The sequence below is a fragment of the Pocillopora verrucosa genome, chromosome 1 (genome assembly GCF_036669915.1).
Source record: "Pocillopora verrucosa isolate sample1 chromosome 1, ASM3666991v2, whole genome shotgun sequence".
In the NCBI taxonomy this organism is placed as follows: domain Eukaryota; kingdom Metazoa; phylum Cnidaria; class Anthozoa; order Scleractinia; family Pocilloporidae; genus Pocillopora; species Pocillopora verrucosa.
The window spans coordinates 13,694,591-13,720,769 of record NC_089312.1 but is presented as its reverse complement, the minus strand read 5'-3'; the positions used below and the strand labels follow the sequence as shown (position 1 = coordinate 13,720,769).

The following is a 26,179-nucleotide window of genomic DNA, read 5'->3' as shown; positions in this document are numbered from 1 at the left end:
TAGTTTGAGTAGTAGGCGCGCAGATAACGTGATGAATGATTTAGAACAGCACCAACGATTAATATTTTTCCTCGTGCGTCTCTGCCTACTCTGGCGCTATCGAGTCCGCTGACCCTTTTTTTTGAGGGTTGCTTAAATGCAGTGAGACTATATGACGGCTAACCTTTTGCCATCTCTTCGCATCATCTTAGTATTGGCTCACTGTGAGCCTCTCCGGCAAAACTTATTTATTCTTTGAACTACTAAATTAGACCTCGTGCTAATTAAATCATTTTGTTTCCGTTTCAGACATGCTATGAGTCAGGCGTATGTGCGATATTTTCTGTACACGTTTCGTTACATTGCTACTGCACAAGAACTATTCAACTTCATAAGAGAAAAGTGTTCAGCGTCACTCAGGTAAGAGAGTTGAAATATTGAAAACCTAACAAAGTAATTCAAACTTTGCCACTTAAGTGATTTGAAGAAAAAGTTTGCGCGAAGTTTTTGTTTGAAAGGAAGTTTGGAATAGAAAATTGTCGGAAAGGCAGTACGAAAGCAATTCGGGTTAGCCGATGGCCAATCAGCCGGCACTCTTTCTCTCGCTGTTAATCATCCTCTCACATCACAGAGGAAGTCGTGGTCACATGCGACAACGTATCAGGACTGGCCACCAAAACGGTGGGAAACAAAATCCTAGGGTCAGTCAGGCTTACGAGTGTTACCTCTGTTTTTCTCTTCAGAACGGATTCTTCAGGTCAAGTGTACAACCATCAGCTGCAAATTCGATACCGTGGCTTGGACTTACTGTCTGAATGGATAGACAGCTTTTATCAGTTTGATTTCAAAACGAATCCCAACCTCATAAAGGAGCTGCTTGCCTTTGTTAAGGACGAGGTAAGGTCATTCAATATTCATTTGATTATTTATATGAATCTTCGGCTCCGCCTTCTTCCTTCCCTCCTTCCTTTCTTACTTCATCATTTTTCACTCATCTTCATTTTTACTTTATTCCAGTTAATCCTCGTGGACAGAAGTGAAAGAGGTCATTACTTGATGGAGCTAATTTCAGAGAAACAAAAGAGAGATTTTAATAACAATTTATCATCAGACGAACTTAGTGATTTCGTAGCAGTACTTCAGCTTGAAGAACCTCAAGGTACGGGAACATCTGAGACTGCTCTTTTAAATAGTTTGCGAAGGAATATGAGGGATTTAAAGAAAGCTTATGTGAGATTTTTTCTTATTGTGCTGCAGGTCTAAGCCCTGTGGATGTTCTGAGAAAGGTGCGTACAATTTCCAGACTATCTTTTTATTCATGTATTTACATTCAAACGGTCAAGGTCCAGACAAAAAATTGAAAATAACTGCTAGATGAAATGCCCTCATCAACGGTTTGATTGTCGCCTGGCTTTAGAGAACATATTCTTAAAACAATTTCATTAATAGAGGAGGCAGTTTCCAACTGAGCGCCCAAAGCATTCCTAACTTACGTTTGTTTTGCTTTGCTATGTTATTCGATTTAGTTAGCCACCTCGCCTCAAGCATTCAACCAATCAGATTCAAAACTGAAACAAATCAAGGCTTGGTCCCTTGCATTTTCCCGCGCTTCTGACGGTTTGTTGTTGTCGCTTGGATTGGCTGTAGTTGTGATTCCCTTGGTTTTGGTTTTAACTGAGACACTCAATCGAAATTGAATTCAAACTGAATTGATTGATACTTGGAACTTTCATAGAAACGAGGGAAGTTTGGTTCCTACGAGGGAGTGTCATTTGGAAGTCCTTTATAGAACACGCGCAACCAAATTTAACGACTTATCTCTTTTTTTTTCTGTAGCCATTGGGTAGCCGCAAAGCTAAATCTCCAGTTCAGTGCTTCAGAAGAGTCCCACCTGAGAAGGACACCACATACAAAGCAACTCTGTACCTCAAGGCTCTTTCCATATTAGACCACTCTTCACGAATCCTCGCAGAGCAGCTCACACTGATACAGCAGGTAAACCTCTCCCAGATTCTAATCCCGGATTTAGCTCTCTCCGTTCTGGACTTCTCCTCTCATAGCTTTCAGTTTTCTCCTGCAGTTTTTTAGCATGTATCTCTTTGGATAACCTGATGTGCGTTGCTACAACACGCATGCACGCATGCATCTCGTGTGAAAAGTAAATAAGACAAAATTGCATCTGTGGCTCAGCATGTCTTTTATCTTTCCGAAAACAAAACAAAGATACTTTGAATTGACGATTTGCTCCTTTACTTAACTTCCTCTTCTACTCAACAGCATGTTTTAATGATGCTGCCTCCAAATCGCACTCGGTTTGCCCCTCACCTCTTTAAATTCATGGATGTCCTGATTAATATAATTTTGTTTTCTTTTTACAGGATTTGTTTTTCCATATTCACCCAGTGCATTTCTTAAACTCGCGTGCGCACGGTATCGGTGTTGGTAGGCATCAATCCCCTACCAAAGAACGCGATAACATGTTTGGCTTTAGCACCGGAAGTCGACGTGCCTCAGAGATGTCAAGTTTGGGGGAAGGGCTCGTTTCACGAGAACAAAATATGTACGTTAGTGAACCCAGTACAGATGGCCTACTAGAGGACCTCTTGGAGCACGCGCACGATGTATCCTTGTGGGTGGCAGTGGAGATATGTAGTGCGTCCTCCATAAAGGTAGCATGAATTGTTTTGTGACTTGAGTTTTCTCTAGTTATTTCAAAGTGAGCAACCTCTTAGCACGGGTGTTGTGAATGTCATGTCGCATGTTAACATCTCTCATAAGGTAAAGCTCCCGTGAAAAGTGTGGTGATTTTTACCCAAGGTATATAATACAACCATCCCATCCTCTTGTGTCGAGAGGGACAGAACGCCTGTTTAACTCTATAAAAAAAATACATACATTAACGTACGTGATGTAAGGAGCGCGAATTCAGCTGAAGGGGAAGGGAAGGGGAGGGCGTGATTGTCCCCACTACAATGTACGTTTGGTTGATTCGAGCAACGAGTCATTTTGTTGATCGTAACCTAGAATGGCATGATAACTTACAACTACACTTTCCTATTGCAGGCCCAACTCGCCCTGATAACTAAATTCGTGAATGCAGCTCGGTACTGTTGTGAGATTCGTAACTACAGTACCTGTATTCAGATCGTCGACGCTCTGGAGATGTTTGTGATCCGTCAGTTACCGGTAAGTTAGTTACTCGTAGTTAGTAAGTCTTTCAGAATTTTAAACAGCTGATTCAACCCGAGTACTCAATATTTAATTTCACATGAACTTTTTTTCCAATCTTTGTGGCCCCAGAACACATTTATCCCCACGAGAAAATCAGATTTTCTTTGACCTCTCGAGAAAGAGATGTTTCACATCTTTATTCATTTTGGACGTGTTCCCTTCTCGTTTAGGTTTGGAGACAAGTCCCGACAAAGACGACTGAGACACTTGAAGAACTCAAGGCTGTTAAGGTGGGTAAAACGTCTGCAAGACTCGCTGAAAAGCGTGTTTCATTGAGTGTTTCAGAACCAGAAAGACACAACAAGCTATGTACTCCATTTCAGGTTTTGTTGAAGACAGATAGCTCTTGGTTAATGAAGAGTGAAGCGTCACGTGAGAAGCCCACAATTCCTTGCTTCCTTTTGTTCGTGATTCACGTGCAACAGCAGGAACTGGGAGGGTTTACTTTACCAAACGACATGTACAAATGGACTAAAATGAGGTAATCATTTTCCTTTGATAAAAGAAATTTATCTATAGGCGGCAATCCACTAGTATCGTGGGCTTGGTTTAAACTAATTGACAAACGAGCTTCTGGCTCAGATATGGTTGTCGAGCGACATGTTAACATAAATAAATTGGTTGGTTCATCAGGAAATATTCTTCTAGAGCAGTTTTTAATTGAGCATCGAAAGCAATCGAAGATTGCATTGATTTTGCTTTACTTTGATTTGTGATTGGTCCAGAGAACTCGCTCCACTCTCAGCCAATCAGATGCAAAACTAAAAGCAATCTCGACTTGGTCGCCCGCGTTTTCCCGCGCTTTAGGCAATTTAAATGCTTTTACTTTTGAGTTTTCATTGGCTCTAAAGATATTTTCCGTTTAGCTGATTGATTGTCTTTATTTTGGTTTATTTTTGGTTTTACGATACTCGATCAAGAAAGCGCTCTTGAGGACGTTCTTTCCGCTACAAAATCACTCATTTATTTTTTTGAATTGCAGGTCAACTGCCCGATTAGTGGACCAGATTCGATTATTCAAACAGATGCGTTACGCCTTCCAAACCAATGATGAAGTGAAAGAGAGACTCAAACAGCGTATACAGGAGTGTAAAAGTGAAAACCTTCATGCCCTTGCTTCTGAAAACGCCAGCAACTTTCACCTATCCTCCTCGCAAGGTTCCAGAAAATTCCACGATGCCTTTAGGAAGATGAAAGCTACCTTTGGTGGTCATAACTGAAGATGTCTTCAACACAGTCATCTAGCTGTCACGATTAGGTGTCTTTTCATATCAGGCGTTATTTTTTTTCTTGGGCTAGTTCTGAAAAATCACAACAGCCTCCGAATTTGATAACTGAGAGGGTGGGGGGGGGGGGAGAGCGTTAAGTTTTTGAATAGTAAATAGTTTGTAAAACGTTGAAGTGTGGAAAACGCAAAACGGTTTGTCAATGATAATACAGATACTATGCTTTCACATGCGCTTACACAGATTTCGGTCCGTCTCAGGCAATAAGTGTAGTGGGCATATTTATTTAGAGCTGAGAGCCTGCTAATTGGTTTTCTTGATTTGTAGAAAGTGTTGTTTTACACCAATGAGTAACTTATTTTTATTTCACCAAATGGTCAAAATTCGCGTCTTGGAGATTGTATATTTGTAGAAATAGGATCTTTTTGTATTATATTTTATTTAGAGTTGTCTGATGAAAATACAAACTCGGAAACACTTCGAGCTATATTTTATTATTTCAGATTAGTCTATTTAATGCTTATGACTACTGTCGGTTTCTCCGATAACACAGGATATTAAAAAAAATTATGTCAATGAGGAGAAAATGAAAATTAAATAAATGAGGTTTCACTTTGATGGGTAGCGATATTTTGTCTTACTTTAGGCTGTTTCAGGACAGGGAATGTTTTGATATGAAATGTTCTTTCATTTACTATTTGTTTGTTTGTTTGTCTGTCAAACAATTCATTTGTTCCCAATTAATTTCAGTTCAGACTCAACTGGTCGATATTTTTTGCGAGGGGGATTCTTTTGTTTAATTTTCCAGTTTTGTTTTTCAGTGCTTTTGAATGTATTCACTAGTAATTTTTTTAAAGGATTTTTTCATTTACCTTCGGTTACTTCATTCCTTTCTTCCCATGCAAACACATTTATTCCAGTCTTCTCCCTTGCATCACGCAGGTATTAAAATTTTTCTGCGATACTAGGCGTTCTCTTATTGATCCGAAGATGTGTCTAGATAAGAGTGCGTGGGAACAGTTGGGATGTTTTAGATTGGCCTGTATTTTTGAGAAACATTTTACTTAACAAAGGAAAAAGAGGACTATTTCGTGTTCGCGTAGCCTCATGGGAAGGGAAAGTGATAATCCTTGGAGAAAACCCAGCGATAGTTTGTTGCGGCTGGACCAAAGGAAAAATGTTTCTCTGCTTAACAAGCTATACCTTCAGGGGGGTAGTTAAAAAATGTCAACCCGAAATAATGACAAAAAATTGCACTCCGTCAATAAACGACGGGTTATCCAGATCAAGTTAAAACAAACGCCGGAGACGTTTTTTTTTAATAGAGAAAGCACGGTACGTGTACTTCTGGCTTTGTGAAGTGCACTTAGATGAAAATTTTATATGTTTTTCCAGGAGAGGACTTTTATTCGCCTAGTCTTTGAATCCCAAGGACCTTTTTTTTTCCGTCAAAATTTATGGACATATTGTTTTTCTTATACCACATAGTTACTTTGAGTGTGGGGAAAGAAGCCAATAAAAACAGTCTACATATATCACGTGCTATTTGACGACCGTTTGCGGGTCTTTCAAATGCAGCAAGTTTACAGTTGTTTTCCCGAGCAATAACTTTATTGGATTTTCTATGACTAAAACGTCGTCAAAATGGAAGCAGAAAGGTAAAATATCTATAAAAAGTAACATTTTTCTTTAAGTTAAGTTTCTTTTGGACTCCACTCCAAATCGCAAGATCCATGATCTTGTTTTGATCAAACAGATCTTAACGTGAGCGATGGCGGAGTCTGAAATGTACGCCGTGTACTTCAAAAGTAGTGATCACTTTGTCAAAATCTTTCAGGAGCTCGTTATTATTACAAAATTTCCTCTTCGAAACGTTTCAAAATACAAATGTATTGATATTTCAATGCTTTGCGGTTCACGCATAAGCTTGCTTTGTAAGCAGAAACTACTGTAACAGTTCTAGCCAATGAGCTTAGTTTTTAATTACGAGTAGTCGACGACTGCACAAATTTTCATTTCGTAAAAGTTCGGTTATGATCACATTTGCTAAAGATTCAAGGATATTGATTTATGTACTTTAGACCAGCTTTCCTTTCAGTCTAACTGGCATTAAATTAATTTAAACGAGCTATTTCCCATGTTTAACACTGAACAGAGTCTGTTTGTAACATAACATTGGACAACATCATGCAATTGGAATGTTCACATGATAGAAACGACCTTGACAATGATTTCTCTCTCTAAACTAACAGTTCACAGAGGAATACCAGCAGGCAATTATCTACGTCTTCAGTAGAAGAGAGTGTGCAGATGATAAAATCTGAAATGATACCGTGTTTACAGAATGCTATGCAAACCCTCCAGAACATCTGGAGCGAAATTGGTTTACAAGAAGATCAGAGAGAGGAGAGAACTAGATCTGTTTTGTTTCATTTACGGAATTTGCTTCAAGAAATGGTCAGCGAAGAGGAAGAAATGAAAGCCACTCTTCAAGCAAATGTGGAAACTTGTACTCAAGAATTGGAAAAGTTGAGCCAAGAACTTGGATTACCAGTGGAGAAGGTGGGTAGACATAAAGTGAGGTCAGATTGAATGATCACCAATGGATAGACACATTTATACTTAAAAGACACTACTTGTTGGTCAAGTGAATGTTTCTCTTTGAATTGTCAGTTACTGTTAAATTTTATTGGTGATGATTGTTTTCAGCCAGAGAAACCCATGAGCATACTTATGTTGGAAAATGACCTGCGCACAAAAGTGGACAACCTGAAACTGGTGTAGTACATGTTCTTTTTAATGAGAAGATATTGTCTCACATTTACGCATTTGTGTTTTAGTGGAACAATAACTTAGACTGATTTACCCATCAATACTATCATTGCTATCATGACCAGTACCTACATGTACATGCAGCTAAAGATGCAAATAATTAGCCTGTTGGCATATAACTGCAATGAGTATATACTAAAGCGTTGGATAGGGTTGTAGGCATGCTTTGATTGGCTACTCAAACTCCAAAGTTTCTGTCCTATTCACCTCTTAGCATTTACACACAGGTAATTTGTGCCCAATATAATTATTGTAATCGTTGCAGGAATAAATGAGTTAAAATCTTTTTGTGTGTGTGCCATATTACAGTGGTATCCCACTGTTTTAGTTTATGCTTAAACAACTATTCACTTCAGTGGTTAGTGGTTGATATTTACCTTGATGCCTAATGGCTCAGAAAATATCCACCACTAACCACCTCCACTTTGGTGAATAATTGTTAATTGATTTCTACCACACAGGTGAAAAGTGCTTTTAGTTTGAAAGAGATCAGCTACAGTAGTACTATTGCAGCCGGAGACAAAATGAGGCACAAGTTGCATCTCTTTAGGCTGGGTGTAGATATTAGAGAACAGTAGGTCTTTCCTTTCAAGCCAGACATTTCTCATTGTAGTTAGCTGACAACTGTCTCTTGAATTTTTACCACTTGTTAGAAACTGTAATAAAAAAAAGCTACTTTGTTATAGAAAGTGAAATTTATAAAGAGTGTGATCTTCCTTGCAGGAAAAACATGAGCGCATGAAAAAGTTAAAAACTTTGAGAGAAACAGAATCAAAGTTTTGTAATCAGATGTGCCTTCCTGCTCATAACCTGGGTGATGTTAATGTACCAACCAAGGAACAACTCAAAGAATTAGAGGCAAATGTGGAATACTTGCAGAAAGAACATGTGAGTGGAGTTATGTCTTTAATTGACTTGGGAAATAGTTGTTTTGGTACAGGAAGGAAAGGATTTGCAAAATGGATGTGTCATTCTCAAAAGAATTTCACCTTTTCAGTCAACCAACTGAATGAAAAGAGAAACATACTTTTAATTAGATTATAGACTACGTAGAGTTCCTCCTTTTTGGGAAAGTCTGTAGTGTTAGTAAGAAAAAAGATTGACCTCAGTGCTGATCAGAACTCTGGGAGTGAGGTGTACGAAAGAAGTTCCTCGCAGCATGCTGGCAACAATTTTTTTTTTTCAATTTTTTTATTCTCCCGACAGACTTCCTTAAAAAGGGGGGGGGGGGCTGCTGATAGTTTAACTAAATTGAAAGTAATAATTGATGACGATGATGATACCAGTAATTACAATTATGCCTAATAGCCCTGCAGTAATTGTGGTATTTGTTACGTGTAATACAGTATGTATGGATCCATGAGGATAACAATCTTTGGTGTATTCAGGGGTTTTAATAAAAGGCAGTTAGCATTGGTCTGCCACTGGCTATAAGATCTGCCATCTGTTTATCCCACAAGCAGGCTGTTGTGTTTGGGTTTTGTCTTATGGCACAGCTGCATATTACTCCATCAGTAGCTGCTCAAGTAAAAAAACACGCAAACAAACAACTTTATTTAAGGAGGGTAACACACAACAGTAATTCAACTGATGAACTGGTGGCCTTCAATCTCAAAAGTACCATAATTAGAATTAAAATGTTTTCAAGGATTATAAAACTGGTTGACAGCTAGGTCTATTAGAATATAAGCTAAAAACTGGATAAAATAAAATACGCTGCCATAACAAAGAAATGGAAGAAGTTAGTGAAACCCCTTGTATTATATATTACTCCTCTGTTTTGTCTCAGGGAAAAAGGTTGAATACTTTCAAGGAATTAAAACAATCAATTCAGACACTGTGGAAAGAAATAGAGACAGTTCCATCAACTTCCATAGAAAAGGAACTGGCTAAAAGTGATGCAGAGACAACATTCAAGCTTTCATCTGACAATATGGAGCATCTGAGAGGACTTAATACTGAGGTAAGATGTTCTACTCCTTTGACAGAAAAAAAAGAAAAACAGATTTGAAAAGATCTCATCATTTTTATAAATTTGTTGTGTGCACAGCTTGAAAATCAACAGAAGAGGTTAATTGCCGAATCATCTGAGTTGACAGAGACAATCAAATCACTGTGGAGCAAACTTGAAGTTGATGAGTCAGACAGGAAAGTCTTTCTTGCAAAGCATGTTGGATCTAAACCTTCTGTTATAACTAAGGTTAGTAGTCTTAAATTCTGACTTACTGACAGAGTGAGCTGAGGCAAAACAAGAAAAGAAATTATATGGTTGTTGATATCATGCACAGAGACTAGTGTACCAGCAAGGAGAGAAACCTTTGACCAGTATCATCACTCAACAGGAATCAGTATTGCTCATGCTCTAGTTTCATTACAGAATGGTTGATAAAATTGCTGCTTTTTTAATGAACTATTTTTATTTTGTTGTACATGAAGACTAACTGTTCTATTTTTCTCTGCTTCAGTTGAAAGAAGAAGTCCAAAGATTACAAGCCTTGAAACTACAGCATATGCAAAAATTCATAGAAGGTCTCAGGTAAATCAGATGTTTCCAGCCACTTATTATTTTGAAAGCAAGTCATGCACAAAGTTCTACCTTCTTAGTTCTATTTAACCCTTTACAGCCTAACATCAATATCCACATTCTTCTCTACACATTTTCTTTGGTTGTGACAAGGAGAATTTATTTAACAATCAGAGCTTCTTAGGTTGGTGATCTTTTCCCTTTTTCTCATGATCTTAATGGATGATTCAGCAGTATAATTATAGGGAGAAATTAGATGCTGGTCACCCTTAGGGCTCAAAAGGTTTATTGTTGAATATGATTTTAGAGTTGATAAAGTTAAGGTAATTCTGTTCATATTTAATCCTTCAGAAAGGAACTGTCTGATTTATGGGACAAGTGTTATTTTGGTCCAGCACAACGAGAAGAATTCTCTCCAGCTTTTGATGGTATGTGTTCACAAACTAGTCATAATTATGATCATGATGTTTGTAATAATACTTTTATTATTGAAAGTTAAAGGAATCAACCTTCCCCTGTTTAATTCTTGACCTTGACATAATCTTTGGAAATAAATCTTTCCAGACAACTTTACAGAGGAACTCTTGTCACTTCATGAGCATCAAGTCGAGGTCATGAAGAATTATTATGAAGGAAACAAGGACATTTTCAAACTTGTGGAGAAGAGAGAAACACTGTTTAAGACAATGGAGGAATTTGAGGTGATTTTCACTTAATAATAGATATTACTTATTGTATGAAATCTTTGAAAAATTTAAAAACTGAATTGTAAATAAACTTGATATTCTGTTCCTAATATTATCTAGAGAATTTGTAGCAAAGTTTTTATTAAGTGTTTTGTTCCTTTTTGACTTCAGAACAGAAAAAATGACACAAATCGCCTTGCAAACCGTGGTGGGGCACTCTTGAAGGAAGAAAAAATGAGGAGAGGAATAAACAAGGAACTACCTAAGGTGAAAAATCCAATCATGATAAACAAACTGTTTTATTGCCATTTCTCACTAATAAATTGCTAATTTAACTATTTCAATTGTTCAGATTGAACAGAAACTGGTTACACAAATAAAAAAGTGGGAAGAAGAGAATGAACGACGATTCCTAATCAATGGCTGCCATTATATGGACATTATCAACCGTCAGTGGGCAGCATATAATGCACAGAAGGAACAAGAGAAACTGGAAAGGGTAAAAAAAAGTAGAAACAGATAAACACAATTTCAAATAATTTGAAATATTAGTGACTCAAAAATTTTATCATTGCCTACATATCATTGTGAACTTGACTATTAAGCTATTGAAACCTGGGTTGACCATACTTGTGATGTAAACTCTCTGAGATGCAACAACGTTGATTTGTAAAATTATGCTTGTATCAAATTTCATGATCATTTTATGCTGATGTGATATTCAGTTTGTTATCAAATGACTAAGTTAAACACTTAATGTTCCCTAAAGCAAAAACAAAAACAAGAGCTAATGGAGAAAGAGATGGTTTATGGAAGCAAGCCAGCAACCACACCCAAGAAAAAAAGGTATCAACAGCCTATTAATTCTAGTGTGTGTCATTACCAATCACAGTTTAACAAAGCATTGAACTTGATTAATCAATTGAAACATATTCAATATTAATATTAATCTATCTCATTTACTTTGATTATGGCACAGACCAATTGGAGGAGGAACAACACCCTTAAAGACACCAAAACGAATGAAAGTGAGGAACTAACTTACTTTTGGGTTGGAAAATAGTTGTATGTGAAATTCTGAACTTTTCCATGTTTTTGAAGAATGATTAGTGTATGTCTTATGTATGAACCTGCTTCACTGTCAATGCAGAGGCTCTTAAAGAAAAATTTTGAAAAAATTAACAACGACATAACAGCTGTAACAGAAAAGGTCTCTTTGGAGAGAGAGAGAGCCTCCATCTAGGAGCTTACAACAAATGTGTGTGCCTGAGAAATAACAATTTTGCTGTTAAGATAAAAACTGTTTTTTGGTAACAGTTTTAAGGTCAAAGCTCTGTCAGTTAGACTGATATAAACTTTTAGTTAGCTAAGAGTTAGATAGGGTTGAATATGTATTACATGTTATCATATTTTCACATTTACAGTGTAAGCCTACTTAAAGTGAGTCAGTGTTATGGTCTCATGGATGATTAGCAAAAATATCAAATTGTTACATGACTAGTCAGCAGGTCAGGTGCAAGCAAGTTAAACTGTTGATCTCAGTCAATGACCAACATCATGCTTTAATGCCTTTTTTATTCTCATAGATGCAAGATTACACATCAACACCATCAAGATTGCATCTCCACTCTAGCATTTGCCCATCCCCAAGGTCTGCTGCAGGAAATACAAATGGCCGTCCTCCACTTGCTACAAAACCCAACATAAGAAAAGTTGCCAAGACCATAAAGAAAAAAGTGGTAACTTAAAGATGATCTTGTTATTTATCATTTTAGTTAATATGGGTTTGTCTCAGTGTCACAACTGTATCCAAAAAGGTACTACTGAACAGCTGGAGGTATTTACCATCTGTGATCTTCAAGAATTTACCAAACCTGTTTTTTCTAGTATATTCTCCTTACAATATCACCCTGAATCACACATTAAGGTCACAAGTATAAGATAAATGATCACCAACTGAAGAAGCTCTTGACTGTCATAAAAATTATCCTTGTCAGCACCTTAGGAAATGTTTGAAAAACATTAAGGAGGATATGCATATTGACATTTGGGTGTAGAGTGTTGACAATTTTTATCAAATCTTTGCTGCAGGAAATCGTTTTTGATTATATCTTGCAACTAGAAATAAATTGGGAGATAAACAAATGGGGGAATGTGTAAGACAGAGGATATAACTTTACTATCAACCGTCAGCTTACTACTGAGAAATTATGAACTGAAGAATTGATTTAATCTTGACTGATATACATAGACTGAGGCTACCTGTAATACACTTTTCCCTATAAAAACACCTTGTCAGTGAATTATTGTGTCTTTTTTTGTGTGTATGTGTGGACAGACACCTTCCAGCAGGAGACAGTCAGCCAGGCTTGCGGTAAAGAGAAAGGTCCTTGCCGACAAAAGTGGTAATTCTAGCAAGGTATTAAACAGCACTGGCAACACATCAATACAAGTGCTTAATGGATTCAGCTCAAACAGCAATAAGAATGAGTCAATGGTTGTTTGTACCTCATACAATGAGTTTGCTGTAAGTGGAATTAAATCTCTTGCTAAATATTCCTTTCCACAAATTTAAAACACAAGAGTGAGAGTTGCATTATTGTGGAAAGACATAAATTTTCATCACATTCAGTAATCCACATGATATTCAATTCATAGTTAATATAAATGTGGAGATAAAGGATTATTAAATGAATTTTGACACTTTTGTGTCATGTGGAAAATAATAATTAACTGTAGGTTGGAACAAAAGTAGATTAATTACCTTCATAGATACAAACAACACATACAAATAAGATTAATATGGTTTGGAATGTAGCATTCAGCAGCTATAGCAGATAGAAAGTGGTAAGGTGATTGTATAATAGTATTATTAGGACTGCTGTATAAATTAAATCCCAAGAAAATTTTTGGTAAAAAATTAATACTAAAAGAAAAGGTTTCTTTTTTCTTTTGGTAATCTGAGAACTAAATTGACTTATTTGTGGGACACAAAAATCACAGACAATTGTTGTTGTGATTTTTTTTTTCCATAGAATGGTAAGAATAATGTAATTTGTCAGAAGAATAAATTTATAATGGGTGCCCCTGAGAATTTTACTGTTTGTAATACTATTAACTATGGATACCAATTTGCAGTCATTATGAATGCCTTTCTTTTTTTTCTTTCTTTTTTTTTTATTCAATTTTGAAATAATGTGTTATTGCATGATTTCAGACCAAATTGCACTCCTTTCAATTAACTGAATAACACATTATATTTAATTATAGCATATAGCTTTTACTTATAAAACAATTCACAGCATTTGGGTATTAAGGGGAGGGGTCTTTTTTTTGGGTTGTTTTTTTCAAATCATCATTGACATGTAGAAGGAACTTAAGTCATCAACCTCTGCTTTAAAATGTTTACACTGAGATGAAATAAGCTCAGCAGTTTCTTTGCTGTCTTTTATCATCAGTCACATGATTTTTCCAGGCTGCAGCACTTACTTATATGCAGTCTTTAATTTTTTTATGACTTTGATGTGCAAGGGGTTACACAACTAGTAACCTATGGTTGATTTCATTACATCCCTTATTGCATGTTCTTGTTGGCTAATGTCTTGACAAACTTTCTCTTGGTTTTGCTTGTGCCAAATGGTTTAGACTGTTGCTTTACAAGTAGCTGTAATTATATATAATCCTATCCTGACTGCTTTTAACCCATTTGCAATCTGATGTTGACCTAAAGGATTTATGTATTTTGCATGAGTGCATGGTATACTTTTCTGATGTTTGTCCTAAAGGCTTTGCGTCTACCTTGTGAAGATATCTGATGAGATTTCTTTGTTCTTCCATAGAATGGCTTGGCACAGGAAGAGAATAACTGTCGCAGCAGTATGCTCAGCAGAACACATTCAGTGATTTCATTTGTCTGACAAGGGACACAGTCACACAACATGCATCTTACACAAAATGAACTTTTCGAATAGTTGTGAACTAACATTTCATCAAAGATGAAGACACATAATTACGACAAATGCTTTTCTGAGGCTTTGCTTGTTCCATAAGCTAGTGGCTGTCTTCAAATTCATGCAAATTTTTGCTGCAGTAACAGTGTGTTTGGTGCCATCATATGAACAGATTTTAAACACATCTCCGCTGCACTTTAGCCTCAATGATTAGTTTCATGCTATTTTTAATACACTGTACACTTTTGTAGACTTTTAACACAAATTTGTGGATTATTTTTAGGTCAATAGAGGTTGATATCTTTTTTTTTTTATAATTATTTATAACATATTAAATGATACTACTTTCAAAGGACTTGTGGGATGGTAGTGAATTCTTTTATCATGTTAAGTGAATGAAGCCAACAAGGTACATTTAGAGTGAGGCAATATTATGCCTGTATACTACCTTCATTCAGCCAATTTATTCCATTACACCTCTCGGGCCTTGCAGGAGAGAGACTCAATTCCAGGACTTAATTTAAAGTGTTAATTTGTTTTGTTATAAAACACAATCACATTAGCACTCTGTAATGAATTTGTATGCACTGCAGTTATGTAGGAACTTGTATGCCTGCATCACAGTCTTTTCCATGTACTTTTATCTAAGTGGGAATAGCACAGAGCCAACCAGAAACACCACGGCAAAGCTGAAAGTACGAATAAAGAATCAAGACCTCACCCTACTCTTACGTAACCCCTTGACCCCTTACTTTTACATAAACCCTTTAACCCCCGAGAGTGACTGGCATCTAATTTCTCCTTGTCAGAGCACAGTAGAGAGAATATGTATACTGATGTCGGGGTGTGGAGGGTTCAGTTATGCTTTTAGTCCCATTAAAGCCCTTTGTCTTTGCATGACTCCCTCTACTCAGGTTCTTCCCTCTTGGCTAAAAGGAAAAGGAGAAGACTTCCAGGCTATCAATAACTAAGTTCAATGTGAAATGTCAGTACTCCTGTGGACTGCTGGGGCCAGTTGTTCAAAGAATGGATAACCCTATCCAATGGAAAAATTGTTATCCAGGGGATAAGTGGTTACACAATGTATTTTGGTGTACATGTTATGGACATTTATTCAGTGGATAGCGTTACCCACCCTTTGGACAACCATGGTCTGGTCTGTATCAGTAAAATGGTTGTATATAATTTCTTAGGAAACTAACATTTGGCACAATAAAAGATTTAAATGCCAAGTTTCTGGGTCTCTCTCTTAAGCAGAACTTCAAAACTATTGGGAAGGTTGTTCTACAAAGGTTGCTTTTTTATGGCATGAGTACTTGAAGCATCCCAAAAGAATATAGAAGTCAACGGTCTTCCCTTACTGGACACTGTTTTCTCCTCAAGGGGTCAGGAAATAGTGCCACTCACTCTAAACAATAATTCTGTCTCTTTTTAACAGTGTAATCATGTCAAGTGGTTAAAAGAAAGCATACAAAATTTACCTATAACTGCCAAAAACTAGATGTGCCACAAGATAGTTCCTAACCTAGTATACTCAACCTATGGTGATAGAAGCTATTTACAGAGAAAGGAAACCTATATAGGGCAGACCTCACAAAAGTAAACAATGGTCCAAACCAAATTTTTCCTTCTGTACTCTTAAAAAAGGAATGTACTTGATGGACATTTCTATTAGGCAGACATAGACCCAAATCAAGCTTAGTGATGAAACAAAGTTTAGTTTTCAACCAATTGCAGTTAAAGATGTCAATTTTAACTTAAAAAATTCAGCCCACTTATCATAAAGACCATATGGCTGTGAATCCAAGATAGCCATATTTGAAAGGTTTTTGATTACTCTGTTCTGTATATGGTATAAGAATGAAGTGGTGTAAAATTTACCTACCTAATAATACGTTATACTACAGAGACTTTCAGAGGTGTTAGCTTGAAATCAGGCGGAGTACAAAGGAAAACCATAAGAGAAATAAAGAGAGGGCAAACACACACTACGTTAAAAATAAAGTTGAAACATCTACCCCAAATAAAATAAGGCAGACAATACCTTTTCCAGGAAAAGGAATTAAGTAACAGAAGAACTAGGAATTATGGATCATTTGTATTTAGGGTGAATTGCAACCCGCAATCAAACATTCTTTCTTTGCTACCCCACATGTGGGGCAGCAACCAACCAATGAGAAATAATGAACATACTTTTTTCTGCTCCTACTCCCTTTGGAAAAAAAAAAAAAAAAAAAACGGTCACAGGCAAGGTGGGTTAAGATGTCAGAGGGTTAAGGATAGTTATGAATTAGCTCAGTTCCTCATCACATTGTCCTAATCACAGGAAATAATCAACAGTACAGTACTGTATTCACTAAGCATCCAAACCTATTATTAAACATAGCCTTTATTTTTTTCTTTGTTTGTACAATGGCACTTATTAACATCCCTCACACATAATCAGATTTTCATAATTCTCTGAATCTATAATCTTATATTACCTAACACTCTCTTTAGTTAATAACCTACAATTTGACTTATTTACTGTAAGGAAACTGGTAAATGAACTAACCATTCACAGTTAAGTTCTGGGGTTAAACCCAAAATTATTTCCTCCATCAATGTTATATCATCAACCTACACATTTTTTTCTAATGCTCTTTTTAGGAAACATATGCCTGTTGGACATTTAGTAGGTGTTAAAAAATTTTAATAATCAAGAATCTGCCTTTGAAACTGCACCTCTGTGTTCATGCTTCTTTAATATAATATGGTATTGTTACTTTTTTTGCGGAATCTACCTCCCTACCCCCTTCAACTCATTGCCCAAATGTATCATATCTATAGTTGAAATCTTTAGACAAAAAGATTGAACTCAAAATCTGGGGTCTGCTATGGCATATGGCAGGACTACATACGTGGGGATTTGAGGTACAACACATTCCAGATCTGTTTCTAAGACAAAGTCACACTCAAACACTGTAACCAAATAGGTGTGATAAATTTTCCAAAGTAAACCAGAAAACAATCATGGGTAAAGTAAAGCAACACAGCAAGATACCTAAATATAACACAAGCTTGCATATTCTTGTTGCATAACCAAAACTATTTCTTTTCAAAAAAAGAATTAGCAATAGATGCAAGTTGTAAGCTTAAAGAACCATTTATCCTACAATAATGATATACAAAGGAAACAAGCAGTCAGCAAACCTGTCAAAATATTAAGAAGTATTAAACCATATTAACCAAGTACCAACATGAAATAAAGGAAATCACACAATACCAAAGGGATAGCGCACTTTTCCATGCTATTGATTAGTTCATATTCCATTTTGTTAATCTGGGAAAAAGATGAACGAACGTTTACGACTGAATCATGGAGAGAACATTACATACTTATAAATATTTCTTGAATAAATTAAATCATATGGAAAAATTTCCATTTTAATTCTACTGAGATTAAATTGGAATTTAAGTAGTAATCTATTAATGCAGGTTTGGGTGTTACAACATGTCATGTAATTCAGATCAATCTTTTTCTTCACTTCACTTCTTGACCACTGCAAGTAAAGGTGCAAAAACTAGTGCAAATAACTGCAGGGCTCTGTGTGCACTGCTTAGAACTATTTTGCCAAACCTTTCGATGAGATGCTTCTGGACAGACCTATGGGTAAACTCCCAAATGGAACTGGAAACTCACCAAATAAAATCTATATTCACTAACCTACAATAACATTTTACATAAAAAAACCTCCATCAAGTTTGGAATCACTCAGAAACACTTACTAAAGTAATACTGACAACTACATTAGAGTAATTAAAAGAATAAAGCAAATTATATCACTTCTAAACACAAATAAGTACAAACTATGAAACACTGACAGAGTGACTCAACTAGCTGTCGAAGCTTATACTGTTTTTTGCAGCATAAAACGAAAAGGAGAGTTGTTCCCCTCCCTGGATGGAATGCTGGGTCCATTGCAGGTTACCACTAGCATTTTGTCTGGATTCTCTGACAGACCACTGGTAACCATTAACACCTCTGGGTAAAGAAAGGCACTGTAGAAGCTAAGTGTCCTCCCAAAGAACACAAAATACACAACCCCTAGCACGACTCAATTCTGGACCTTTTGATCTAGAGTCAAGCATTAACCAATTTGGCCACAGCATCTGCTCTTTTACTGTAATGTTCATGAGCTGGATTACTTTAAGACCACCTCTATCTATTGACAAAGTAAACTACTCTTACTCACTGCATTTCTTTGAGCACATTTTTGCTACAACATATCTACATAACGACAATGAAAAAATTTGGATTACAGAAATTCAAACCTCATTATGAGAGTTAATTTTCAAAATTTTCCAAAGAGGATTCAAGATAGTTGTTGTAATAATTTGCAGATGACAAGCTGAGATCTGACAAGTGACCACGTGAAAAGTTGGTGGCATTTAAAGTGATTTACACACATTTGTTTTAAAATTATTCTTGGAGGGCACAAGGTCAAAACATAATGACCATAAAATATTACAGATTAACAGTAAAAAAATTCTACTTTTTTTTCCGCTTATTCTACACTCATGGTGGATTCACATATTAAATGAGCTTTACTAGTGTAATACTGGTACACACCAATATCATGATAGTTTTGCATCTGTTACTGACATTTCAGCATTTTTTTCTTCACTGTTTTCTTGGGCAGAGGTCACATTTGTTTTCGTTAGTCTTCGAGTTATAAGTAATCTACAAGTATCAAAAGAACCAAAACATCAAAAAACTTTATCTTTCATCCTTCTGAGGGAAAGAAACAGAAACAAATATATTTCCAGTACACCAGTGAAATTTTATGGTTACAACATGAACTACATTGTAATCAGAGGTGATAAGAATTTTACACCTCACTCTGCTACTAGACTAAAAGAGATAGAAGAAAAATTAAAAAAGATTGCATTAACAGGTACCCCATATCACTTTCATGGCTAGGAGAAAACAACCAATTATGAGAAGAAAATTGATCTCAGAATTACCTCTCTCTGTTATACAGCTTGAAATCTCTTTTGATTTCTTCTAAAGACTTTTGAATAGGATCCATTTCCTCTTCACTCTCCTTTTAAAACAGTGAAAAGGATATTACCAGATGTGATATCATAATAAATCTGTTTTTCAAGAAAAGAATGTGAGCATGTGTTTTAAATTGTTGCATGTGGCGCTTAAGCAGTTTTGAATTACGGTCAAGTCGCCGACGGTTCAACTTGCCAACACCAACTTGCTGACGTATAAAATCGAGTAGAAACGTCGGCAAGTTGGTCTTCGATCCAGTACAACTTATTAGAAGTTAAACACATAGAAAAGTAAAAGATCATTAGGAAAAAACGATTTTTTTCTTCCAACAAAGTTTATAAGTATATCATGGTGAATAAAGCCAGGTAAACATTGCCAATTACCAAAAAAGCAACACATAACTGTAAAGACTCATCATGTCAATCGGTCAGATTTTTTTAAGAAACTTGGCTTTCTGGACGAGATCTTCAGCAAAAAAAAAAAATTCTTTTTATTTCCAACAAAGTTTATAAGGATCTCAAGGTGAGTAAAGCAAGATGAACATCACTAATGACCAAAAAAGCTTTAGACACGAACAAGTTATTGTGCAACAACAACACTGTAAAGACTCATCAAGTCAATCGGTCAGATTTGAAAAAAAAAAAACTTGGCTTTGTAGACAAGATCTTTAGTAAAAAAGCAATTGTTTGTATTTTTCAACAAAGTTTGTAAGGATGTCTAAGCGAATAAAGAAAGGTGAACATCGCCAATTACTACTAAAGCTTCAGATGCGATTGAGTTCTTGTGAGACAACCAAAGCAACCATGCGGAACCACATGTTTTTTTAACTTTAAGGAATGATTTATTTATGATCAAGAATGTTTGATTTACGATAAAATTTGATATGTATATCATACTATTTTTCTGCTCTTGAAGGTCCGTTTAATCTCAACATCGATTTCAATAATTGAGCCGTTGTTTTTTTACAATTCTCGTATTTCTCCCAAAATCCAAACACCTTACTCTGCAATCGCCTATTAGCCCTTCTTTGGATTCTGGTCAGCTTCTGGTTAGATACTAATCGTATTTGTACTGTAAAAGCGTTTAGAAAATGTTTGCCGTTTACTGGCTTAGCCTGGTATTAAGATGGACCAAACATAAGCGCCTTCAAAAGTGAGCTATCCAAGTGTGAATCTAGAATGACGTTGGCAGTCACGCAATAACTCGTTCACGTTTAAAGCTTTTTTGGTCATTGGTGATGTTCACCTCACTTTATTTGCCTTGACATCCTTATAAACTTTGTTGGAAATAAAAAGAATTGTTTTTTATGAAAGATCTCGTCTAAAAAGCCAAGTTTTCTTTAAAAAAATCTGACCGATTGACATGATGAGTCTTTACAGTGTTGTTGTCACACAACAAAGTCACCATAATTGCTCACCATCTTGCCTGACAACTTTTTCAATCTCTTCTTCTTCTTGTGAAGTGGTTTAGCTTCAATGATCATTTCCTCTAGCTCATAAGTAGGATCGCAGTTCAAGTGGTCTTTCTAGTAAGATAAAATGAAATGCAAATTACAAGAAAAGGTTTTTAATTACTACTGACACTGTTTGATAAATGTTATGTGAAAAGGCCATAGTGAACTTACAGGAGGTACAAAGCTAGGTTGGACATTAACAGCCTCAACAGCTTCCCAATCAACATCTGCCATAAGGCTTTCCTGTTTCAAGGCCTCTAAGCTGTCCAATCTTTTCTTGGGATCATGTTGAAGAAGCTAAATAAAAAAAAACAGATATCAGTATAAGCATTGTTGTGAAGAAAATATCCAAATGGAATCTCATTAAGTGACAAGCATATGTGCTTCATCCTCATTTTAACTGTTATTAGAAAGAAGAAAGTTTGATTACTTTAATATTCTATAACTGTAAAAATAAATAATGCTTACTCTGTGAAGTACATGTATCATTTCTCTTGACCAAGTTGTAGGGTAGTGAACAGATTCAGAAGCAAAAATTTGTCTTACTTCCGACAGACTTGTGTTGGCATGAATTTCATATGGTCGCTGTAAATGAAGAGTTAATAAATAAAAGGAAATCATCTTATCTTCTCTAAAAGGAAGTGTTAATGGTTGGTGCTATATGTTTTTCATAGTCATTGTCATTGCAGCAGTTAAACTACCAAAATTTTCAACATGAATTAGTCACAATAGAATTTTGTAAGAAGACTTAAAAGTTTTAGGAATACAACTTGGCCCAATTGTACAGAGGACTGATAATGCCATGATTCCCTTGGATAATTAAATATCCAGTTAATAAGTAATACAACAAAATGTAGTGCACAATTCACCAGACAAGGATCTACCGTATTTATTCGCCTATAAGCCGAGCGATTTTTCCAACAAATTAAACTGAGAACAGGTAAATTCTCGCCAAGGTAGGGGGTTCGGCTTATAGCCGAGTATTTTCGCCAAAAAAAATTTACGGGTGCTTAACAAGATTCGAAATTCAATGTTTATTCGACTATAAGCCGAGCGATTATCAACAAACACAAATTTCCGCGATCACGAAAGGTAGGTACATGTAAATCATTGTTGGTCATTGTGGTGGCTCCTAAAGGAGCCGTTTTGTTTGTGAAGTTGAAGTTTGTGACATTGAAGTTTTTAGTCATCGCTGTCAGTCTCAAACTCATCCTCCATGTCATCATCAGCTACCTCAGGCATTTCGTCGTCGTAGATGGCGTTGTCTTCTGTTCCATCGAGAGCGTTTGAGATCCCGCATGTTTTGAACGATCTTCTCACCATCTCGTAGTGTTTGATCCAATTCAGGATACTTTGGCGAAAAGCAGCCCATCGTCTTTCGCTTTGCTGACATTTTAAGCTCACCATTAAACAGGTTCGCTTGATCTTTTCGCCAGTGACGCACCATCGATTCACTGATTCCGTAATCTCTAGCGATCTCGGAGTTGTTCTCGACGGCCTCTGCTTCAGCAACGACTTTTAGTTTGAATGCTAAGTTGTATGAAGAACGACGAACTTTTGGCATGATGATCGATTACGATAACTTTGAAAGAGAGCGATTGTTTGAGACAGGATTCTGAACTCAGGTGAATGTTTTGTTATGTCACACATGGTTCTATTTATTTACATTAAATTCAACTTATCTGTGATTTGTTGTTACTTTCAATTAAATGACCAATAACAACTGAGTAAATTGGACTTAATGAATATGTTTATTCATAACCTACTTTTTGGTTGCATGTTTCCCAAGAGGGAAGCTCCTTTTGTTTTCGGTTTATGTTAATTCATCTCAGTTAACGACACGTGTGGAGTACTTTGCAATTATTAGGTCTCGGCTTATAGCCGAATGTTCTGTGTTTATTTTTTATTTCAATGCAACAGCTGCTGACATGAAAAAGTTTAGGGTCTCGGCTTATAGGCGAATAAATACGGTATCTAGTAAATAGCAACTTAGCCAACCTTTGAATAACCAGGGCCCGGGCTTAATTATAATATAAATTCTAGTTTACCATCTAGATTAGATTACAGAACAACTTTTTGGGGATTTGGGGTGAGTTATAACAAAATGATCCTTTCCTAACTTAAAATCACTGTTAAGTATCAGGGTAAGGGTTGTTGCACTTAGTCTAGTAGTAACATCAGATTCTAAGGCCCTTACCTTTGCTCTTAATATTTCATAGATACAAACTCCTAAACTCCACCAGTCAACACCAAAGGAATATCCTTGAGTCTCCTCACTAGCTGTGTTAAATATTTCAGGAGCTGAATTACAAAGATAAATACCAAATTAATAATATAGAAGTACTTTGCTTCAATATATATTTATAAAATTAATATATTGGGTATACATTGACAAAAATTAGAAAAACATTAACGTGACTTTAAAAACAAACATCCTTCATGATGTGAAGAAACAAATTTTCACAGGGTAGATGGTAAGTAAAGATGATAGAAAAAACAATAGTATAAGTATACTATGTATTTATCAACTAAGTGGGATGGCCGAATGTATGAATATCACACTGTGGACAATGCTTGAATGATTTTTATTCACTTGTTGCCATGCATCAAAAAACACACTTGTTCACTGCACTCACTTGTTCATTTTTTTGATGCATAGCAAGTTGTGGAGAAGAATTGTTTAAGCATACTTCCCATGGAATAATCTCTCATGAGTGAACAAGACAGAATTTCTCCTTTTAAAATATTTACAATATCAATCAAATAGGAGATAAGAATAAAAAAAATTATAATCCATCATATCTTTTTGCTTGAATTTGTACAATTGGTCTGAACACATCACGTGATTGAATGTGCCTCAGGATATACCCCTTGTGATATTTCCCAATTCTCAAATTTTACTAATACTACAATGACAGCATTCCTCTAAAATTTTATTCAAGATGAAAGAGTACAGTATTGCAGTATTGTTACAGAATAAGGGACATGCTTGTTTGTTCATAAAGTTGTACCAGAGAACACTGAAAGATAAACATCCTATGCAGCAAATAGTAGGCTTTTCGTAAGCACTCTTTCCTGTGCGTTGCAAAAGTATTTGAAGGATAATAACTACAAAAGCCTTCATTTAACTCAAAAACATGTGCAGATATTTGTCCTAGTTCCTTGAAGCTTACCATTTTGTTTGAGCTTCTCTTGGAAAACTGTATGCATTTTTGAACAAATATAGCCTGTGGACAAATATCTGTGCATATTTTCGTGCTTAGTGGAAGCTATTGTTTTTAAATCAATAAAGGAATTATCAGTTGATCCAATACCAAATTATTTGGTAATTTTCCAATACCAAGGATTATATGGCAGACAGCAAGGAGGATTACTTCTGAGATCTTGTGAGCAAAAGGGTTAAGGACTTCATGTCATGGTTTAGCATGAGAAGCCTGGTTACCCATGTATAGTCAAATTCTTAGCTAATCTGTAGCAGGTTCACTCTTCAGAATTCTAAATTTGCTTGAAGGTAAGATTATATACAGTTTTCGATGGGAGAGAAAAACATTTATAGTTTTTAGTGCATACTTCTCCTTTAAATTTATATTAAAATTGAGGCAAGTGATCACCTGACTTAAAAGTTGTTTAAAGTAAATGTACTGTAATGTAAATTTAAGTTTTTCAAGTGCCAATGGGTTGACTTGGTACACAATATCGTAAATTAATAGAAGCTTTCATGGCATAACTGTCAAAAACTTCAGTTTACAACTTCGATAATTCGTAATAAATTTATTACTAACCCATGTATGGTTTGGTTCCTGACATGGACGTTGCCAACTTTCCATCTTCTAGAATTGTCGCTATATTAAAATCCGTCAAATGTACATGTCCTAAGGGAAAACAAATAAACTAAGTTGAACCATTTTTGGTTGTCCTGAGTAACAAGTGAAGTAGAGAGTATCTAATCCTTATGATCACTGTGACCTCACCGACAACTTCTCATGGATAAATAGCATTCGCAATCAGACAAGTAATTTGTTTACAACTAACAACGCTCCACTGGCCATTAGCGAACAAGTTCTCGCATATATCGAAAGAGGAACGCTTTTGGGCTTACGAAAAAGTCCAACATAATAGAAATAACCATTAGTGCAATTGCAATTAAATCACAGAACTGTAAAAATTCTTATAACGAGCACAAACCTTTTTCGTCAAGAAGCAGATTGTCTGGTTTTAAATCCCTAAACGAAAATAATATTTTTCTTCATTTTACGGCTTCGTGAAAAGGTTAAAATTAAAAGCAAACATCAAACCCAGTGTATGAATTCAGTAATAATTTGTTCGTCACCTGTGAATAACCTTCTTGCTTCTCAAGTAGCCGAGGGCAAGACCAAGTTCGCAGAGATATAACTTGACTCTTGGTTCATCAAATTTCGTTACTTGTTGCAAGTGGTAGCGAATGTCTCCTCCTAGTAGAAGGTCTACCACCATAAACATGTCTTCTTCATCTTGAAAAGCGAACCATAGATTCACAAGGAATGGATGCTCGAGGAACTTCAGAATTTCCAACTCGCGAAGCACATTTCGAACAGCATCCTTTTTAATGCAAGCATTTTTGTTCATGTATTTCATTGCATACATCGCCTTTGTGTCCTTCTTCTGAACGATGCAGACCTTCGAAAGCGGAAAAGAAAAAAAAAATAACCCACACCGATTAAAATCATATGTCTATGTTTAATAAGAACACACGGAATAAATCGGACGAAAGTAAAATTAAAGCTGCGGCGGTTCACCTTTCCAAAAGCACCTCGTCCAATTGCTCGCAGGATCTGGAAATGGTCGAAATCGACTGTAACAAAAACATATGGAATTATAAGAACGCGTTTCACACTTCCAATGGAATAGAAGTCATTAGAACTAAGAATATTACCATCGCCGCTCGCATCGTAGGAAGGTTTTCGATTTGATTGAATGGCGCCCATTAGAGAGCCTTGTGAACAGCCTATGTTGGGTAGTACCTGTGGCGACCCGCTTCAGCCCAAATGCCGAAGGCGGGCAGCTTCATGCAAAACTAAGCTGCACGAGGAAATTTTCAGTATATAATGATTATTTTCCGCAATCTACAAGGTTTCGGGCCTTATAGAGGTTCCTCTTTGCAACAAGGTCGAGGGTTTTCGATCCGCAGCATTGCTGAGAAACCAAGCGTGACGTAATGTAAACACTGTTGTTTATTGGTGGAAAAAACTATATTTGAAAAGATTTTAAAAGGTTCGCA

At 36.1% G+C, this 26,179-nt stretch overlaps 3 protein-coding genes across 7 annotated transcripts in view; 2 read left to right on the top strand and 1 right to left on the bottom strand.

Annotated features, from left to right (window-relative positions):
• LOC131786269 (mucin-12) overlaps positions 1-4,543 on the top strand; it is a 31,144-nt gene extending 26,601 nt beyond the window's left edge. For all 4 annotated transcript variants that reach the window (XM_066171848.1, XM_066171852.1, XM_066171857.1 and 1 more), the window contains 10 exons: positions 289-399; positions 723-876; positions 997-1,138; positions 1,237-1,265; positions 1,816-1,974; positions 2,358-2,648; positions 3,043-3,165; positions 3,381-3,440; positions 3,534-3,691; positions 4,193-4,543. In XM_066171848.1, coding sequence (XP_066027945.1) covers positions 289-399; positions 723-876; positions 997-1,138; positions 1,237-1,265; positions 1,816-1,974; positions 2,358-2,648; positions 3,043-3,165; positions 3,381-3,440; positions 3,534-3,691; positions 4,193-4,430 — 1,465 coding nt within the window. In that variant the 3' untranslated portion in view covers positions 4,431-4,543. The remainder of the gene's footprint in view (positions 1-288; positions 400-722; positions 877-996; positions 1,139-1,236; positions 1,266-1,815; positions 1,975-2,357; positions 2,649-3,042; positions 3,166-3,380; positions 3,441-3,533; positions 3,692-4,192) is intronic.
• A 1,453-nt stretch (positions 4,544-5,996) lies between these two features.
• LOC131786268 (protein regulator of cytokinesis 1) lies at positions 5,997-15,652 on the top strand. Of its 2 annotated transcripts, XM_059103297.2 has the most exons (16): positions 5,997-6,094; positions 6,689-6,998; positions 7,146-7,214; positions 7,992-8,156; positions 9,058-9,231; positions 9,319-9,468; positions 9,734-9,804; positions 10,144-10,220; positions 10,357-10,493; positions 10,650-10,745; positions 10,831-10,977; positions 11,248-11,324; positions 11,458-11,506; positions 12,065-12,217; positions 12,817-13,005; positions 14,318-15,652. In XM_059103297.2, the coding sequence occupies exons 1-16, from the start codon at positions 6,081-6,083 to the stop codon at positions 14,393-14,395; spliced, it is 1,956 nt and encodes a 651-aa protein (XP_058959280.2). In that variant the 5' UTR covers positions 5,997-6,080; the 3' UTR covers positions 14,396-15,652. The 2 variants fall into 2 exon arrangements, 1 of the variants encoding a protein (XP_058959280.2); XR_010715952.1 differs by lacking the exon at positions 14,318-15,652 and having other exon boundaries at positions 11,248-11,323; positions 11,456-11,506; positions 12,817-12,954.
• A 1,147-nt stretch (positions 15,653-16,799) lies between these two features.
• On the bottom strand, positions 16,800-26,082 carry LOC131786306 (serine/threonine-protein kinase 32B). Its single transcript, XM_059103346.2, has 11 exons — positions 25,835-26,082; positions 25,698-25,753; positions 25,253-25,578; positions 25,108-25,145; positions 24,705-24,794; positions 23,120-23,223; positions 21,391-21,507; positions 21,094-21,219; positions 20,887-20,994; positions 19,436-19,515; positions 16,800-19,151 (listed from the first exon to the last, which is right to left on the bottom strand). Exons 1-11 carry the CDS (start codon positions 25,884-25,886, stop codon positions 19,046-19,048), a joined length of 1,203 nt encoding a protein of 400 aa, XP_058959329.1. The 5' UTR covers positions 25,887-26,082; the 3' UTR covers positions 16,800-19,045.
• Between the last annotated feature and the right edge of the window lie 97 nt (positions 26,083-26,179).

Coding starts and splice junctions, on each gene's coding strand:
- LOC131786268 (XM_059103297.2), top strand. Junction 10,221..10,356: donor ATTCTCTCCAGCTTTTGATG/GTATGTGTTCAC, acceptor AAATCTTTCCAG/ACAACTTTACAGAGGAACTC. Junction 10,978..11,247: donor AACAAGAGAAACTGGAAAGG/GTAAAAAAAAGT, acceptor TGTTCCCTAAAG/CAAAAACAAAAACAAGAGCT.
- LOC131786306 (XM_059103346.2), bottom strand. CDS start 25,886: ATGGGCGCCATTCAATCAAATCGAAAACCTTCCTACGATGCGAGCGGC. Junction 25,146..25,252: donor AGCAAGAAGGTTATTCACAG/GTGACGAACAAA, acceptor ATTTTCGTTTAG/GGATTTAAAACCAGACAATC. Junction 19,152..19,435: donor AAGCTGTATAACAGAGAGAG/GTAATTCTGAGA, acceptor TGATACTTGTAG/ATTACTTATAACTCGAAGAC.